This window comes from Nannospalax galili, unplaced genomic scaffold, assembly GCF_000622305.1.
Source record: "Nannospalax galili isolate Female #2095 unplaced genomic scaffold, S.galili_v1.0 scaffold800, whole genome shotgun sequence".
Classification (NCBI taxonomy): domain Eukaryota; kingdom Metazoa; phylum Chordata; class Mammalia; order Rodentia; family Spalacidae; genus Nannospalax; species Nannospalax galili.
The window spans coordinates 2359402-2378062 of NW_008347125.1; the positions used below are offsets into that span (position 1 = coordinate 2359402).

Genomic DNA, 18661 nt, shown 5'->3' on the forward strand with positions numbered 1-18661 from the left:
CAAAGTCAGACTCTCACCTATGATTACCTCCTGTCATTCCTCTGGCAACTGGGAGTCCCCTTAGACTCCAGCAGGACACAGATGGTCCTGTCCATATCACAGGCAAGTTGGTGAGCTAGAAGGAAGACTCACTGTTATGCTTCCAAATTTTCATTTTTGTTTAAACAGTGACCATGGTGGCCACACAGAGAGCCGCTTCTGACTCTGGCCCTTCACTCCTGAGCAAAAGCGGAGCAGAGACTGCCAACATGTGGGTCTGGAATCTAAGCCTATTCAGACACACAGGAAGAAGCTGAGTTGAGTGCCACCCAGACAGTTCCTTTCCCTTGAAGAGGAAGACCCATGCATATAGGTGAAGAAAAGCACTGAGTGGGGAGAAGTATTTGGCACTGAAAGGATGGTGAGGGTATGGTTCTCCAAAGTGAAGGAGAGATGAATGATGCGTGGCTGGACTTCCAAGAAGCTTCTGGTTGATGAATACTGTCTGGTATTTCCTTGAGGATTTTCTTACTCTCACACAGCAGGTCCAGGTGGCTGTGGTCTGCTATGCAAATGCAAATTACCTGACTCAGGCAGCTGGTGACTCACTACTCCCCTTTAAAGCAGCATCAGGTTCAGGGCTGTAACTGCTCAAGGCAGAAGCCATGGCTCCCAGGCTCTGCTTCTCCTTCTGGGTGCTGGTCTGCTGGTTGGTGGTAACTGTGGTAGAAGGTAAGGCTTTTGTTTTTCTTTTACTATGGGTCATCTAATTAATGTTATATAGAAAGACGAATTTGACTTCTATGAGTACACATTCCCATAAAATGGAAATATTTACATCTGACCCCATCAGTCTGTGTGATTTTTAAAAGGCTGGATTTCTTGTCTGAAGACCTGTGCCCTAGTCTCAGCATTAGCTCTATGATTTCAGACACTCATAGCTTCTGAGTATCAGGGTCTTCATGTGAAGTGACACTACCAATATTCTATGTGAAAAACCTCACACTGAAAACACTGCGCAACTCAAGCCAGACAAAAGTCCAGCATGGAAGCGGGGAAGGGGGTAACAAGCCCCATCCCTAGCTGAGGAATAGCTTTGGAGAGAGGGAGAATTAGTCTTCTTTAAGGTTGTGACTCTAGGTAGGTTAGCCAGGCTCCAGTGAATGGACCACACTGAAGGACACTTGGGGACACAAATTTTGTTCAATAGGAATATATATATATATATATATATATTGCATTAAATCAGGCAGGAGGTATTAAGGGAGTTGCAGATAGGGGAGGAGGTCTAAATAGGATCAAAATATAAAGTATGAAAAATTCACAAAAATTTATTTTAAAATCTCTTTTAGCTGGGCATGGTAGTTCATGCCTTAAATCCCAGCACCAGAGAGGCAAAGGCAGGTGGATCTCTGTGAGTTCAAGGTTAGCCTGGTCTACATAGTGAGTTCCGGACCAGCTGGGGCTATAGGGAGAACCTGTCTCAAAAAGACCAAAAAAAAAAAAAAATCTTTTTTAAAAAGCACTACACAAGCTGGGTGTGGTGGCTCACTCCTTTAATCCCAGCACTCCGGAGGCAGAGCCAGGCAGATCTCTGTGAGTTCAAGGTTAGCCTGGTCTACATAGTGAGTACTAGGCCAGCTGGGGCTACAGGGAGACCCTGTCTCAAAAAGACCAAAAAGAAAAAAGAAAAAAAACCAAAAACACACACAAAGAAAGCCCTACATAAATACTAGTTTTGCTATTATTGTTATCACTAATAATTTCCATCCATTAGTTCAGCACTGCCCACCTCCTTACATCTCCAGCAGCTAGTCATTTGTACATGGTGGGTGCTTGGTCTCTGTTCATTGTTTTAGTTAATCACACCTGGTGAGCTCTGTCTTGGTGATACCAAGGTGAGCACAGATTTCTTTCTGTAGGATTACATGAGATTGATTTTTTTTCCATTGCTTCGATTCCCTTTCCTTTTCACCCACTACTGCATCTGCAAATGGCCTCAGTCTTACAGTTTGCAAACCCTTACAGGAAGGAAGACATGGAAGACAGGAGAAAAGGCAAAGAAAGGAGATCCTGGGGGCCTATCTAGTGTTTTTCTCCATAGTCAACCTTAATTTCAAAACTAGGTGCAATTCATTTGGGAGGAACCCAGAGTCAAAGAGATCCCTTCACCCCCTCACATACCTGGTCTGGGGATGCCTTGAAGAGGTTCAGCTAAAAACCCACTCATACCCTAATATCTTCCCCTGTTGTCATCCCACAAAGCTCAAGACAAACTGAAGAGGGATAGAGACTGGTTGTAGGATACCCAAAGATCCCCTAATCCAGTCTCTATACCGAGTACAGCCACCAGAGGGCAACACCTCCCCCAATTCCCAGTACAAGGCTCCTGTCATCACCTGCTGAAAGAGGGGTCATAGAATAGAACTCACTACCCGCCCCTTCCAGTTTATGGGCATATGTGGTCATGGAGTCAATTTTGTGCCTTTTCCATTCTTTGGGAGGATTTAAAACTATGGAACAAAACAAGTTAATATGAGGTTAGATGTTTCTATTATTTGTATGTAGAAATATCACTTGAAATGTGAGATTTTTTTCTAAATTTGGCAGCCCTGGACTCATTCATCACTCATTTCTACATGTTCTGGGACTAACTGCCCCCCAGGGTCACATGTGGCCCATACTCACCTGTGCCCTCCATCATGGCAGGAGCTGCTCCCTCCTCCTGCCTCCACATCTGCCTGCTGCAATTCTGCTTCAAGTCATAGCATTTAAATGCCACTATAATATTACTTTCACAAGTCTTTTTAAAAAAATATTTTATTATCACTTTTTTTTGGTCTTTTTGAGACAGGGTCTCTCTGTAGCCCCAGCTGTCCTGGAACTCACTATGTAGACCAGGCTGGCCTTGAACTCACAGAGATCTGCCTGCCTCTGCCTCCCAAGTGCTGGGATCAAAGGCGTGTGTCACCATGCTCTGCATCACTTCTTATTTTATGTGTATGAGTGTATTGCCTGACTGTATGTAAGTGCACCCATGTTGTTCAGTGCCCACAGAGGCTAGAGAAAGGCATCAGGTCCCCTGGAACAGGAGTTACAGACTGTTGTTAGCTGCCATGTAGGTGCTGGGAACTGAACCTGGGTCCTCTGCAAGAGCAGCCAGTGCTCTTAATCACTGAGCCATCTCTCCAGCCCCACAAGTCTTTTTAAGACACAGTGTTTTAAAGTTGCAGGTTTTCTTTCTGATGTCTTTGTCATTTGTACATCAGCCACAGCATGTGTTCCAGTCCACTCTGTATTGCAGATCTGCATACCTGCAGCATTCTTGTATTCCTTGGGGGCAGGCCCTGTGTCTTGGTCAACTCTGTGTTTGGCACCTGGCATAGAACACACATACTGTTGAAATGATTTCATTTACAGCATATAAGAAAGGCCTGTGGGACACTTTCTAGGCCCTAAATTCTTTATCTTTTAAATGAAAGATTTGACAAAATAGTTAATCATTCTCTGAGTCCACAGAAGGAGCTGAGTTGCAGTTATTGTAAGTTAGTCACAGGACTGATATTTCTTTGTGATTGAACTCTGAATGGGCATGAGAATTCCAGGACTCCATGTGCTATATAAGAGAGGAACTGTCTACTTAAACATCAAGTACAGCGTTTGCTCCTCTAAAAATTGGTATAATTCACTGCAAACCAGCTATTGTCTACCCATATAACCACAGAGTACAGGTAATTTAAAAAAGATCTTCTCATCATTACCATTTTTTAAAGAAGTGCTAGTTTTTGGTATGTTATAAATTTCATGTCTAGACTATAATAAGCCCATTTAAAATTGATGTCCAAACTACAAACAATATTTTGGCTTTTATTATACTAAGTACCACAAAAATACATAGAGAATATTCTATGTCTGCTGAGGCATTCACTGAATGCATCAAGTATTCACTAACAACCATTGTTGGCCAAGAAGTAATCTAGGTACTGAGGAAATCAGCCAAGGCCAACAAGTCAATACCCTCCTGTCTTCACAGTGGTCCTAGCCTTATAATATCTGTGCCGTTTAGTCCAATCCTCACTTCAGTACACAGATCATATAAAATATAACCAGATGGACCTATAAAATGAAGCTCATGCTACTGAAATCTTTCTAAAACATTCATAATTAATCACAACAATAGCTAACACTAGCTAAATGTGTACTGTACATCACGAAACATTCTGAATAGAGTTTATCTTATTTTGGATAATCTCACAAGCCAAATGGGTAAGTCATACTATTCTTTCCATCTTACAATTAAGGAAAAAGGCTTGGTGGTTAAGGGAGCTGCCTATAGTCACACAGTTAGAAGCAGAGTTCAAGGAGCCTGGATCTGGAGCTTTAATACTGCTCTGCCTCTCTAATTGTTTTTAATCTATATTCAAATATTTGAATTACTTTGGTCTTACTAAGCTTAAAGAACTCTTAGCTTTGATGTTCAGTGCATTTGCTGGCATATCAATATGTATGATAAGGGAAACATTTATTTGTTAATCATCACACTATCTCTGAAAGGTAGGAACATGGTAACTTGTGTAGAAATGTATTTTGTAGAAATATATTATATAGAAATGGCAATTTCTCTCAATCAATTCAGTTCTTCCATAGGCACCAGGCTAGGGCCAGTCATGAGGATGTTACAAGAATGACAGTCACATGGCTGATGAGTAAGATGCAAGTGAACTTAAAGGATGCTATGGAAGCTCTTGCAAGGGGCCATCATTCAAATTCCAGGCAGGGAAGGCCCCCTCTGAAGGAGATCAAACATGGGCCTTAGATGGGAGATCTAGGGAAACAAGGCAGGAACTGGAACTCTAGGTATCTGGAAGCAAATTTTAAGCCCAGAACTATTGAGGACTTTTGCCAAAGTAACATTTATGGAATGGAGGAGGCAGAGTCAGTGTCTAATTGGGTAACTGAGTATATAATATACAGACCTCTTTAAAAAGAGAAGAAGGAACCAAAATTCCTGATCACCTCAGTTTTCTCTATACAAAGTGAACTAATCTTGGAAAGTAGTCTTCTTGAAATAAATGAAGAATGAAATTTTAAGATTTGAGGAGAAAACAGAGATTATGAAGACAGTGACAAGCAAGCAGAACAGGACCAAACAAAAGAATAGGGAGCAGGGACTGGAGAGGTGGCCTAGCAGTTAAGAGCACTGACTGCTCCTTCAATGGACCCAGGTTTAAGTCCCACCACCCACACTGTGGCTAACGGATGTCTGCAACTCTAGTTTCAGGAGATCAGACACCTTCTGACTTTCTTGGGCATTACACAATATGGGTGCACTTATACTCATGCAGGCAATACATTCATACACATAAAATAAAAATAATATTTTTAAAAATAGATGAGCAAGATCAACTGAGCCAAAGCAAAGACCATAAATGGCATCAACTCACACGTGTGGCTTTGACTTTGTAACATATTACAGATTCACAAATCAGTCCCTAGGGCTTCTACATTTTAGAACACTTGGGCTACTAAGCAGTGACCCAGTATAATCACCATGTGTTTAGTTTCCTGGAAAAAAATAAAAACACATTTATATGGTCTTGTCCAGTCTTGGGTGGGTGACAGAGGCAAGCTGTACTTTGATCTTGAGCCCTTGTAAATTCCCAGAACAGAGCACTGAACTACAATACAACATCACACACCTGGCAGAAAACTTGCTTATTACCCCTTGGCACTCAATGGCCATGGGACTTAGAAAATAGCTTCCAGCTTCAAGAAATAAGATGAACTTGAAAGGTAAGGAATGTTGGTGTTTGTAATAGTTGGACAGTTTACTGAGTGGCAGAGCTCAAGGCCTTCCTGTCAAGATGTCAGGATGGAGCTTAATTATGAGGCTAACTTCTCCCCTAGTGACTAGAGTCTGTACAGAGTTTTCATGCTATGAAAGTTAAGAACTTACCAGAAAGAATGAGTTTGGTGGATTTAATCATCTTCTATAGCTCGAAGTTTATTGATCTAATTTCAGTCATAGAATTTCAATACTCGGTAGCCTGGGTGTGTGCGGGAGAAAGGACTGACCTTTTTAAAAATTATAAATTCGGGGCTAGAGAGATGCTCAGCAGTTAAGAACACTGGTTGTTCTTGCAGAAGACCTGGGTTCAAATCCCAGCACCCACATGGCAGGTAACAACTGTCTGTAACTCCAGTCCCAGACCTCCTCGGACATTGCATGACATGGGTGCACTCACCTATATGCAGGCAATACATGCATACACATGAAATAAAAATAAATAAAATTTAAAAAATAAAAATTATAAATTCATCATCAGACAATTTCATACATGTATATCATTCTGGTCACACTCATTCTTCCACCCTTTCTTACCCCACCCCCAACAGCTCCCCAGCCCCTCCCACTTCCTCCCGTGAAATCCCCATTCCACTTTCATGTGTTTTTGTTCAGGTTTTGTTTTTGCTGTGACTACTCACACAGGCACAGGTTTGAAGCTATCCACTAGAGCGTAACTCTGTATCACTGAAAATAATCACTTCTTCCCTAGCACTCCTCCACTGACAGCCTTTAGCTCCTCCCTCATTTGTGACTGAACGTTTACTGGTTCAGTCCTGTGTAGGCCCTGTGTAGGCAACAGCAGGTTGTAAATTTATGAGTGCCACGGCCATGTCATGCCCATAACATAGCATCTCACAGTTCTCCTCCCAGCTGTTTTACTCTTACATTCTCTCTGCTCTCTCTTCAGCAATGTTTAGTCCCTAAGCCTTGCAAGGGGAGATATGGGTGTCCCATTAAATCCTGAGCACTCAACAGTGACTTATTCAAGACAGATATCCACTCAAGCTAGCTTTAATAGAGTAGTTCTGGGGACTGGATGCTCAGTGGTTAAGAGCACTGGCTGTTCTTGCAAAGGACCTGGGATGCCCTCTCCTGACCTCCTCCAGCATTGCATGCATGTGGTACACTTACATACATGTAGGCAAAATGTTCATATACACAAAAAATAAAAGGAAATTAAGAGAAGTGGAATGGTCATTACAAGGATATCTCTAAAAACCTTCCATATAGCCAGACCTCATAAGGACCAGTGCTGGAAAGTAAGAACTGAGGCTGGGACGTAGGACAAGGGCTCAATGGATAAAGTGCTTTCCTCAAAATGATAAGAACTGAAGTTTAAAGTTGGGCATGGTGGTGCACACCTTTAATCCCTGTATTTTGGAGGCAGAGGCAGAGGTAGAGGCAGGCTGATCTCTCTGACTTCAAAGCCAGCCTGGTCTACATAGTGAGTTCCAGGCTGGCTGAGGCTACAGGGAGACCCTGTCTCAAAAAAAAAAAAAAAAAAAAAAAAAAAAGATCCCAAGACCCCACATAAAATCAGAGTAGGCATGGTGGCCCCCTGAATGCCAGTGCTTAGGAACTGGAGTCAGGGTATCCCCAGGGCAAGCTAGCTACCTGAACTAGCAGAATCAGTGGGTCCTGGGTTCAGCGAGAGACCCTCCTCAGTAAACAGTGGAGAACAAGTGAGGAAGACACCCAAAATCAACTTCCATCAACCTCTGCCTTCCATAGACACATGCCCACACATGCACCCACACATATGAAAAAAACTTCAGTAGTATTTGAAAATTTTTTTATTTATGTAATGTTTTGCATGCATGTATGTAAATGCACCACATACGTGCAATGCCTGTAGAGGCCAGAAAAAGGTGTTGCATCTCCTGGAACTGGAGTTGTGGACGGTTGTTAGCCACCATGTGGGTGCTGGAAACTGAACCCAGGTGTTATGCAAGAGCAGCCAGTGCTCTTAACCCCTGAGCCATCTCTCCAGCCTCTGTTTTGACTTATTTTTTTAACCATAGATTTGTTTTGCTTATTCTCAAACTTACAGTAAGCACTCTTTTGTATCTAATTTCCTTCACTCAACATAACATGCAATGGTTATTAGCAGTTACTTCTTTTCATTCCTGGGCACTATTTTATTGTATGAATATATGCAATTTATTTAGCCATCTATTGATGGATATTTGTACTGCTTAGGCTGGTATAAGTAAGGCTACTATGCACATCCTTGAACTAGTCTTTTTGGATAAATATGCTGTGGTGATTTGAATGAGAATGTCCCTCATAGGCTCCAAGTATTAGGACATTTTTGTTCCCAGTTGGTGGTGCTGTTTTGGGAGGTCTTAGAAGGTGTGGCCATGCTGGAGGAAGCATGTCACTGGGGGCAGGCTTAGGGAGTTCTGAAGCCTTGCCAGATCTCCAGTCACTCTCTGCTTCTAGTGCCTGCTTGAAGATGTGAGCACTCTGCTTTTGCTGCTGCTCCAGCCACCTCCTGTCACCATGCCTCCCCAACCATGACAAACTAATTCTCCTGGAACCATAAGCTCAAATAAACTCTTCCTTCTATAAGTTGCTTTGGTTGATGTTTCTATCACAACAAGAGAAAAGTAACTAATACATGTGCATTCATTTCTTTTGGGACACTTCCCCAGATGGAAATGTGGAGCCATAATGGTGTGTCCACGCTTCGTTTCCTTGACCCAATGGTAGTTCTCTCAAACATGCTTTGAAACTTCTTTCTCTCTTCCTACTTCCTCTTCACCCCTCACCCTAAGGATCTGCTTCTGTTGCCAAGCTGTTTCCTGACTTTCATTTTCCTTTCCACAGGACAAGAGGTAGTCACCTCTCCTGGAAGCTCACCAAATAATGTGAACCCTACAGACTGCCGGATCTTCACACTCACGCCTCCATCCACAAGGCATTCAGTAACAAGGGCCCAGCCCATCACAAGGATACCCACATATACTTTTTTTTTTCCACAAAGAAGGCCCAGAGTCTACCCTAGATTTCCTAATGGACCTTTCCTTCCCCCAAACTGCAACCATCGTTTTCAGTTCTGGCCTTTTTACTGGCCTCAGGGTAGCCTGATTCCTGGTAGATACTTCCTTGGAAGACAGCTCCAGAGTGGAAGCTCATCTGAGGAAAGCAGAGAGAAATGAGAACCCAGACATATTTAAGAAAAGAAACGAACACCTCTGAAAAAGATGAAAGCATTTGTTTTCTCTCCCTTGTCTAAGACTACTGGATTAGAAGATGAAGTATCCTAAATTCCATTACTAGAATTGCTTCTGTCAACAATGAAGAGAATGGATTACATGTTTCTGTTTACAAAAATCCCATAGTAGCTACATCATTCTTATTCCACAGAATATTAATGCAAATAAAATCTTTCAATGGGCTATTTCAATCATTTGTATTCATACTGAGACATCAACGGTATTAGCCCCCTCTTCCAAATTAGAATGAAAAGCATTTTAAAGAGACCATTATGAGCCAAATGAAGACATTAATGATATTCATTTTAATACTCATTGGTAAACTTACAGAGCAGGTGCATCTACAAAGTGAAGTTTAAAAGAAATTGTAATGATTGAAGCAAAAAACCTTATAGAGAATTTGACTCTAAAGAATAATTTAATTATTAACTGAACTAGCTAACCTAAATATTTTTAGCTATAATACCTAATTTACTTTAAAATTAACCTTTTAAGCACCTGGTAAAAATTAATTTGACAAATACTTCACTGTTGCTCCTGGAATCATCATACAGATGCTGGTAAAATGAAATATTTCCCTTCAAACTTTCAACTTAGTTCCATGCTCAAAAACTCAATTTAAAAATTTCCTGGATGCTCTGTTAACTACAACTCACCTGTGGGGACCTTGTATTCTGAGGGTGAATATGAGAAACACATCCTTGTTTGTTTGCTCTCTCTGAAAAACACTGCCTCCAGTTTGTGTACCTTCATCTTGCCTGTGACTTAGGAACCAGGGTTCCGAATATGTGGTCAGTAATTTACACTTGTTCTTCTCAAAAATGATGCACAAATGATGCTGCTACAAACAAAGAAAAGATAAACATGACACAAGACATGCGAAGTCTGGGGATGGATGCGTGAGAGAAGAAGACAGATAAAATTGTGCTGCCAGTGTGCTTCCTCCGTGTTAAATGGTAAAAGGAAAAGTGAAGCCACCATAGCGAATAGTATAACAACAGATATTTGCTTCAAGTTTATAGGCTTAAAGTAAAATCTGTTTGAATCCTCATCAAGAAATTATATTTTGGGGCTGGAGAGATGGCTTAGCAGTTAAGAGCACTGGCTGCTCCTACAGATGACCTGGGTTTGATTCCCAGCACACACACATGGCACTTAACAATCATCTGTAACTCCAGTTCCAGGGGAATCCAATGCCCTCTTCTGACCTCCGTGGGCATTGCACAACACGGGTGCACTTACATGCATGCAGATAATACACTCATTCACATAAAATAAAAATAATAAATTTTAAAAATTAAAAGAAATTATATTTTGGAATAAACTTTGACCAGTGTCTGCTTGTTTGGGGAAGGGAAGATAAACCAGAAAAAGACTGTCCTTGGGCAAACTTGAAGAAAGATGAAGGTTTGTACTTGAATCCCATTTCTCTTTCTCGCCCTCTCCTTTATGTTCACAGCACAACTATGTACTTGGTACCCTCACAGCACCCCAGCTGCCCCAAACCAAACTGAGTTTTGATTGGTGCTTTCTCTTTCCAAACAGCATGTTTATTAAAAACTTAACAGTTCTGGGCCCATGAGATTCTTAAAGGGGTAAAGATCGGTGTGAAACAAGCCTGGGGACCTGAGTTTGATTCCCAGAACCCACGTAAGGTGGAAGGCGAGATCTGACCACACAACCTCCACACACTGTGGCACACATGCCCCATCCCACCCCATCATACACACAATGATAATTTTTTTTTTGGTCTTTTTGAGACAGGGTCTCCCTGTAGCCCCAGCTGTCCTGGAACTCACTATGTAGACCAGGCTGGCCTTGAACTCACAGAGATCCTGCCTCTGCCTCCTAAGTGCTGGGATTAAAGGCATGTGCCACCATGCCCAGCTATGATAATTTTTTAAATTAAAATGTAACAGTTCTGCTATCTAGCTCCTCAAGAGGCCTTGCTAGGTGATAGGTAGATCTCAGGTAAGACCTGCTGAAAGCAGGCTACTTCTATAGTGTGTCACAGGAAGGGCCCTTCTCCAAATAATTTGAAGTGAAACTACATCACCCCTTACCCCAGTACATGCATAAAGATGTCTATATGATAAGCAACACACACTTGTAATTAAAAAGCATAAGGTTTTATGACCTTAAAAAACATATTTTTCATCATTCAGGTTAAATTTTGCCTCTATGGTGATTTCTGCAGATTTGTTGAATTAGGGGATAGTCTTCAGTCATTAATACCTCAAAATGAACTAGTTTTGCCGATTGGTTCTTTTTTTTAAAATTTTTTATGTGTATGCGTGTATTGCCTGCATGTAGGTAAGTGCACCTGTGTTGTGCAATTTCCTGCAGAGGTCCGAAGAGGCTGTTGGATTGTTGGATCCCCTGGAACTGGAATTGCGGAGAGTTGTTAGCTGCCATGTGGGTGCTGGGATTCAAACCCGGGTCTTCTGCAAGAACAACCAGTGTTCTTAACCACTGAGCCATCTTCCAGCCCCCCAATTAGTTCTTTTTAAGTTTTAGCTGCTTTTGAAGCAACAGTGATCAGTTAGAGGGGTATGACAACTCTCAATTATATCTTTTGTTTTGAGGCAAGAAAACCTAGATAAGTTTAAAGTTCTAATTAATACTCCAAACTCAGATTGAAGGATATTTTCAAAACTGGCATCTTCAAAAATGTAGATGTCATGAAAGGTAAAGTTTAGAGGAGATAAAAGTGACAAGTAAATTCAGTATCTCTAAATCCTGGGAGTGAGAAGGGGAGAAAGGTTGCTATAACCGACTCAGTTAACTGGCAAATTTTGAATATGTACTATGTATTAGACAATAGTGTTATATCAGAACTAAATTTCTGAATTAGCTAATTTTTTAAGTGAATATCCTATTCTTAGGAAATAGATGTTAAGGCATTTGATGTGGAATGAGAACAATTTCAAAACTTGGAACTCAAATTATTCAGGTAAAATAGATGATAGAAGATAGATGATGATAGATAGATAGATAGATGATGATAGATAGAGAGATAGATAGATAGATAGATGATTAGATGATAGGCAAAATGTTTTTACAATTGATGTATCTGAGAGTAAAGAGCTTATGGAAATCCTTGCTACTCTCTGTGGTGTGACATCCTTTCAGAAAGATAATTAAAAAGTATTCTTATCCAGGCGTGGTAGCTCATGCCTTTAATCCCAGCACTCCTGAGGCAGAGGCAGGTGAGTTCAAGGCCAGCCCGGTCTACATAGTGAGTTCCAGCCAGCTGGGACTACAGGAGATCCTGTCTCAAAACAACAACAAAAATGTGTTTATTTATTTAGTATTATGTGTGTGGATATGTATTAGTGCAGGCTCCAAGATGAAGGTCAGAGGACAGCTTTCAGGTGTCAGTTCTCTTTCCACTGCGGTTAGGAAATAGATGTTAAGGCATTTGATGTGGAATGAGAACAATTTCAAAACTTGGAACTCAAATTATTCAGGTAAAATAGATGATAGAAGATAGATAGATGATGATAGATAGATAGATAGATGATGATAGATAGAGAGATAGATAGATAGATAGATGATAGGCAAAATGTTTTTACAATTGATGTATCTGAGAGTAAAGAGCTTATGGAAATCCTTGCTACTCTCTGTGGTGTGACATCCTTTCAGAAAGATAATTAAAAAGTATTCTTATCCAGGCGTGGTAGCTCATGCCTTTAATCCCAGCACTCCTGAGGCAGAGGCAGGTGAGTTCAAGGCCAGCCCGGTCTACATAGTGAGTTCCAGCCAGCTGGGACTACAGGGAAACCCTGTCTCAAAAAAGACCAATAAATAAATGCATAAATAAGAAAGAAAGGAAAGAAGGAAAAGAAAAAAATAAAGAGAAAGAAAGAAAAAAACATTCTTTATAAAAACAACACAATGGGGCTAGAGAAATGGCTCAGTGGTTAAGAACACTGAATGTTCTTGCAGAAGACCCAGGTTCGAATCCCAGCACCCACATGGCAGTTAACAACAGTCCATAACTCCAGTTCCAGGGGATCCGACAGCCTCTTGTGTCCTCCATGGGCATTGCATGACACAAGTGTACTTACATGCAGGCAATGCATGCATACACGTTAAAAAAATATTTTTAAAAAACACAAGCTGAAGCCGGTGTGGTGGCACATGCCTGTAGTCCCAGAACTTGGGAGGCAGAGGCAGGCAGATCTCTGTGAGTTCAAGGCCAGCCTGGTCTACATAGTGAGTTCCAGGACAGCTGGGGCTACAGGGAGACCCTGCTTCAAAAAGACAGAGGAAAAAAAAAAAACTAACAACAACAACAAAAAAAACAAAACAAAACAAAACAAAACAAAATACAAGCTGGGCATGGTGGTACACATCTTTAATCACAGCACTTGGGAGGCAGAGACAGGCAAATCTCTAGAACTACAGGGAGACCCTGTCTCAAAAAAAAAAAAAAAAAAAAAAAGAGGGGATGCTGGAGAGAGGGCTCAGCAGATAAGAGCTCTGGGTGCTTTTACAGAGGATTTGGGTTCAGTTCCTAGAACTAGAAGCTTAACCTCAGCATTGACTGTGGCTTCAAAGTGTCACAAATCTGTTTGTTAGTAACAGAGCAGTTGTAGTCCACACATTCTTCTTGTGGTTTGGATGTCCCTTGTTGACCCCTTGTTGCCCACAAAGCCCTGCTTCCTCCCTGCTGAGGTGGCAGTGCCCTTTGTGATGAAACCCTGTCAGTATAAGGCTGCAGCTGTTCCTAATTGCAAATGTTGCTGCATTTGGTGGGGAGCGTACAAGCAAGTGTGACTTCTGTGCAGGGGTGAGGATAGTGTCTCCTTTCTCCAGTCTGTGCTATCTTTTCCCTCCACCCCAAAGCAGCTCAGTTATGTTCCAAGGCTCCAAAATCTCAAGACATTTACCTCAGTACCTTTGTTTACTACCAACTACAGCGGTTCAAATGCAACGGAAGGGGCTGGTTGCTGCTGCTGGTGGTTATAGGCAATGTATTAGCTTCTTTTCCATTGTTGTGATAAAACACCATGATCAAAATTGACTTATGGAAGAGTTTATTTGGGCTTATGTTTCCAAAGGGGGAGTCCATAACAGCTGGGGAGGCATGGCAGCAGGCAGCAGAGCAGGAAGCTGAAAGTTACATCTTAATGGCAAACATGAAGTAGAGAGAGCAACCTGGAAGTGGGGTGAGGCTATGAACTCTCAAAGCTGGCCCACTGTAACATACTTACTTGGTAAGATCACACTAACTCTACCCCACCCTGAATAGCATCACCAACTGGGAACCAAGTGTTCAAATGCCTGATCCTATGGGGGAAATTTCGAATTCAAACCACCACAGGCAGGATGTACCATCTCATGCCTTCTACTTTTCCCTCTGAGGCCTATGCTTCCAGGCAAACTTTCCTTTCATCTACCTAAAAACTCCCCTCCCAAGATATAAGTGATCATCAAGTTCCACTTCAGCTAGTCTAGATGCACAGAAGTCTTATAACCACTTTGGGAGTCATTAAGAGTTTGACAGCGTGGGATGTGGGGTGGGATCTTATTTTTAACTTATCTTTTTTTTTTATTTAAATTTACTTATTTATTTATTTATTTATTTATTTATTTATTATTTTTGGTCTTTTTGAGACAGGGTCTCCCTGTAGATCCAACTGGCCTGGAACTCACTATGTAGACCAGGCTGGCCTTGAACTCACTGAGATCTGCCTGCTTCTGCCTCCTGAGTGCTGGCACTAAAGGCGTGCACCACCACGCCTGGCTTACTTTTATTTTTTTATATTTTATTTTTATTTTATGTATATGAATGTATTGCTTGAATGTATATAAGTGCACCTGTGTAGTGCAGAGTCCGTGGAGGTCAGAAGAGGACATGGGATCCCCTGGAATTGGAGTTATGAATGGTTGTTAATCACCATATGAATGTTGGGAATTGAAACTGGGTCCTCTGCAAGAACAGCCAGTGGTCTTAATCACTGGCTGAACCATCACTCCAGCCCCTATTATTTTTATCTTATGTGTATGAGTGTATTGCCTGCATGCCTTGTAAGTGCACCCATGTTGTGCAATGCTGGCAGAGGTCAGAAGCGGGCATTGAATTCCCCTGGAACCAGAGTTACAAACGGTTGTTAGCCACCATGTGGGTGCTGGGAACCGAACCTGGGTCCTCTGAACCTGAGTACTCTTAACTGCTGAGCTATCTCTCTAGCTCCTTTTAAGCTTATCTTTAAGGCATGGATACATGTACGATTGACTTTTATGGTTTTTAAAAATTGTGTGTGTGTGTGTGTGTGTGTGTGTGTGTGTGTCTGGATTGGCTAGTTCCTCCAATGGGCGGGGCCTGTCGCCGAGTGCGGACTATGAGGGTGTGGCTGGGAGCCATCTTGGAAGGGCAAGCGGGTGAGCCAGCAGAGAAGCCACAAGCCAATCCGTGGGCAACGCAGGGAGCAACAGCTGAAAGACAGAATGGACTGACTTTTATGAACCTGGGGCATCGCTGGCCCCAGAGGAGTGAGCGAATTACGGGCATGGCATGGTCTGATAAGGCAGGCTCTGAGGCTAGGTGGGTGGCTAGGCACTGGGTAACTCATTCCTTTGTAAGTTAATAAATACACATAAACTATATGGTTTGTCTGATGGCTCAGGAGACCCAGAGAGAATTTGGGCCACAGTGTTTGTGTGTGCATGCATGTGCGCACACGCACATGTAAGAAGTAGGTGTCAGATCCTCTGGAACTGGAGTTACAGACAGTGGTGAGTCATCCAACATGGGGTATTGGGAACCAAACTCAGGTCCTCAGCAAGAGCAGCAAATGCTTTTTTTTTTTTTCGGTCTTTTTGAGACAGGTCTCCATGTAGCCCCCGAGCTGGCCTGGAACTCTCTATGACCAGGCTGGCCTGGAACTCTAATATCCTCCCGCCTCTGCTTCCCAAGTGCTGGGATTAAAGGCGTGCACCACTATGCCTGGCAGTACATACTCTTAACTGCTGAGCCATCTCTCCAGCGCATTTGTGTGTTTAAAAATTTATTTTTATTTTATATGTATAAGTGTTTTGTCTAAATGTATGTAGGTATACCACATGCATGAAATACCCTTGGAGGCCAGAAGAGAGTGTCAGATCCCCTGGAACTGGAGTTACAGAATGTTGTTAGCCACCATGTGGGGAGGTGGGGGGGCATTAAAAGGGAAAAAACCCTGCTTATTTCAATGCTACCTCACATCATTTGGAAATCTTAAGAAGCTGTCAGCTTGCTAGGGTTTCCATAACCATCCCACTGCCTGGGTGGTTTCAACAATACATTTTATTCTTCATACTTCTAGAGGCTGAGGTCTAAAATCAAGGTGTCTGCTAGGTTGTTTCCTCTCTGCTTTGAAAATGGCTCTTCTCTTGCTGTCTCCTCACTGGCACACCTTGTTGTCCTCATGAGTGATGAAATTTCTTCTTGGTAAAAAGATAGCAGTCAGACTGAATTCAGTCAGATTGGATAGGGCTCATCCTAATGACTTTCTTTTTTAATTGAGATCAGGCCTCATATATCCCAGGATGACCTTGAACTTGCTATGTAGACAAAGACATGAACATGAACTCTGAATCCTTTCTCCACCTCCCAAGTGCTGGGCTTACAGGTATATACCACCATACCCAGTTTTTAGTCAGTGCTGGTAATCAAACTCAGAGCTTGGTACATGCTCAGCAAGTAGTCTATGAATTGAGATATATCTCTAGGTCTTATGGGGTATTTTTGTTTTGTTTTTGAAACAGGGGCTCCCTATGTAGCCCTGGCTGGCCTGTAACTATGTTGACCAGGTTGTCCTTGAACTCACAGAGTTCCACTGGCCTCTGCTAAAGGTGTGCATCACCATGCCCAGCTCATCTCCAGTTCTTAATTGCCTGTTTAGAGGCTCCATCTCCAAAAACAGTCATTGCAGGACTGAGAGGGCAAGGACTTCAACATCTGAATTTAGAGGAACATAATTCAGTAGTGGGAAGTACTACCCAGCTTTAGTAGCAGCAACTCCAGATTCTCCAAAAGAGCTGCATACTGTAGAGAGAGCTGCTGATTCTAAAGACACCTGAGGTACAATACTCAGCTACTTTAAAAAAAATGTTTTTATTTATTGTTACTCTGTGTGTGTGTGTGTGTGTGTGTGTGTGTGTGTTTGTAGAGGTGCATGTGCAGTGTGTGTGGGAAGGTCAACTTGACGGAGTCAGTTCTCTCCTAGCATGTGGGTCCTAGTGATAGAACTCAGGTCATCAGGCTTGACAGCAGGCCCTTACCTTCTGAGTCATCTCACTAGCCTCCTCAGTTGTTTTGATACACAAGAAAAAATTAGAATCATCACCTTTTCCAAGCACAGAGGACATGTATTTAGTTTTTATAATGAAATATAAATGTTTCCTGTTTACAGAGAGACAAATGGAACAAAGATGACTGATTCAAAAGGGTAGACATGACACAGCTGGGCATCGTGGCACACATCTTTAATCCAGTGCTCAGGAGGCAGAAGCAGGAGGATCTCTGTGAGTTCAAGTCCAGCCTGGTCTACACAGTGAGTTCCAGGCCAGCTGGGGCTACAGGGAGACCCTGTCTCAAAAAGACCAAAACCAAAAAAGAGTAGACACACTGAAACAATGTGCTCTTTGTACCTCATCACCTCCTATGTTTAGCACCACGTTATACATGATAGGGCTACAAGAAAGCTCTGGATTGAAAATAGCACAAACAGCCACCAACAGTGGAACTGGTCTTTTGTCCTACGTCAGAACAACAGAGAGAAATTTTCAAAGATGCACTGTGGCTCCATACAACATAACTGAATCTCACAGATTTCACATTGGGTGAAAGAAGCCATAATACACATAAGTAACTTTCACATATATGACCAAGATATAGCCAAACTAGTCCATAGCAACAGAGGTCAGAATAATAACAAACTTCGGAGGGCAATTGACTGAGAATGAGCAAGAGGAAACCTGCTAGGATTTGCATTTGGCTGGATCTGGATAGTAACTTCACAGATGCATACATCTGTAAAAATTATGTCATATGCTTAAGATGTATGTATTTTACTATATGTAAGCTAAATATCAACTGAATTTTTTTTTTTGGTATTTTTGACAAAGTATCTCCCTGTAGCCTCTGCTGGCATGGAGCTTGCTACATAGACCAGGCTGGCCTTGAACTCAAGAGATCTGCCTGCCTCTGCCTCCCAAGAGCTGGGATTAAAGGAGTGTACCACCATGCCCAGCTTCAACTGAAATTTTTAAATGCTACAAAATAAAGGAAATCAGTGTGCACACTAATCACAATGATAGCTTTTGGTAATCAAATAAACATTTGAGGGGCTGGAGAGATGGCTCAGTGGTTAAAAGCACTGGCTGCTCTTGCAAAAGCCCTGGGTTCAGTTCCCAGCACCCACATATGGCTAACAACCATCCATAATTCCAGTTCCAGGGGATCCAAAGCCCTCTTCTGGCCTCTACAGGCAAGTGCACTTACATACATGCAGGTAAGCACTCATACATAAAAAAATAATTAAAGTAAAATAAAATAAAACAATAAAATAAAATAATAAAATAAAATAAAAATTTGAGTATTCCATTGACAACAGTTAGCAAGGAT

At 41.9% G+C, this 18661-nt stretch overlaps 2 protein-coding genes across 5 annotated transcripts in view; one reads left to right on the plus strand and one right to left on the minus strand.

Moving 5' to 3' along the window:
- The first annotated feature begins 405 nt into the window (after nt 1-405).
- On the plus strand, nt 406-9488 carry Odaph (odontogenesis associated phosphoprotein). Its single transcript, XM_008843530.3, has 2 exons — nt 406-711; nt 8657-9488. Exons 1-2 carry the CDS (start codon nt 645-647, stop codon nt 8986-8988), a joined length of 399 nt encoding a protein of 132 aa, XP_008841752.1. The 5' UTR covers nt 406-644; the 3' UTR covers nt 8989-9488.
- Cdkl2 (cyclin dependent kinase like 2) overlaps nt 3091-18661 on the minus strand; it is an 87817-nt gene continuing 72246 nt past the window's right edge. The window contains exons 14-15 of one of the 4 annotated variants that reach the window (XR_001872695.2): nt 9702-9886; nt 3091-3356 (exon numbers count right to left, since the gene is read on the minus strand). The gene's annotated coding sequence lies outside the window, so the exon portion shown is untranslated. Of the gene's footprint in view, nt 3357-9601; nt 9887-18661 lie in introns of those variants that run through there. The other 3 variants (XM_029568525.1, XM_008843484.3, XM_008843486.3) reach the window with 3 other exon arrangements.

What these genes read in the sequence shown, in the direction of transcription:
- Odaph (XM_008843530.3), top strand. Translation starts at nt 645, where the DNA reads ATGGCTCCCAGGCTCTGCTTCTCCTTCTGGGTGCTGGTCTGCTGGTTG. An exon ending in GGTGGTAACTGTGGTAGAAG is followed by an intron (nt 712 to 8,656) that starts GTAAGGCTTTTG and finishes TCCTTTCCACAG; the next exon opens with GACAAGAGGTAGTCACCTCT.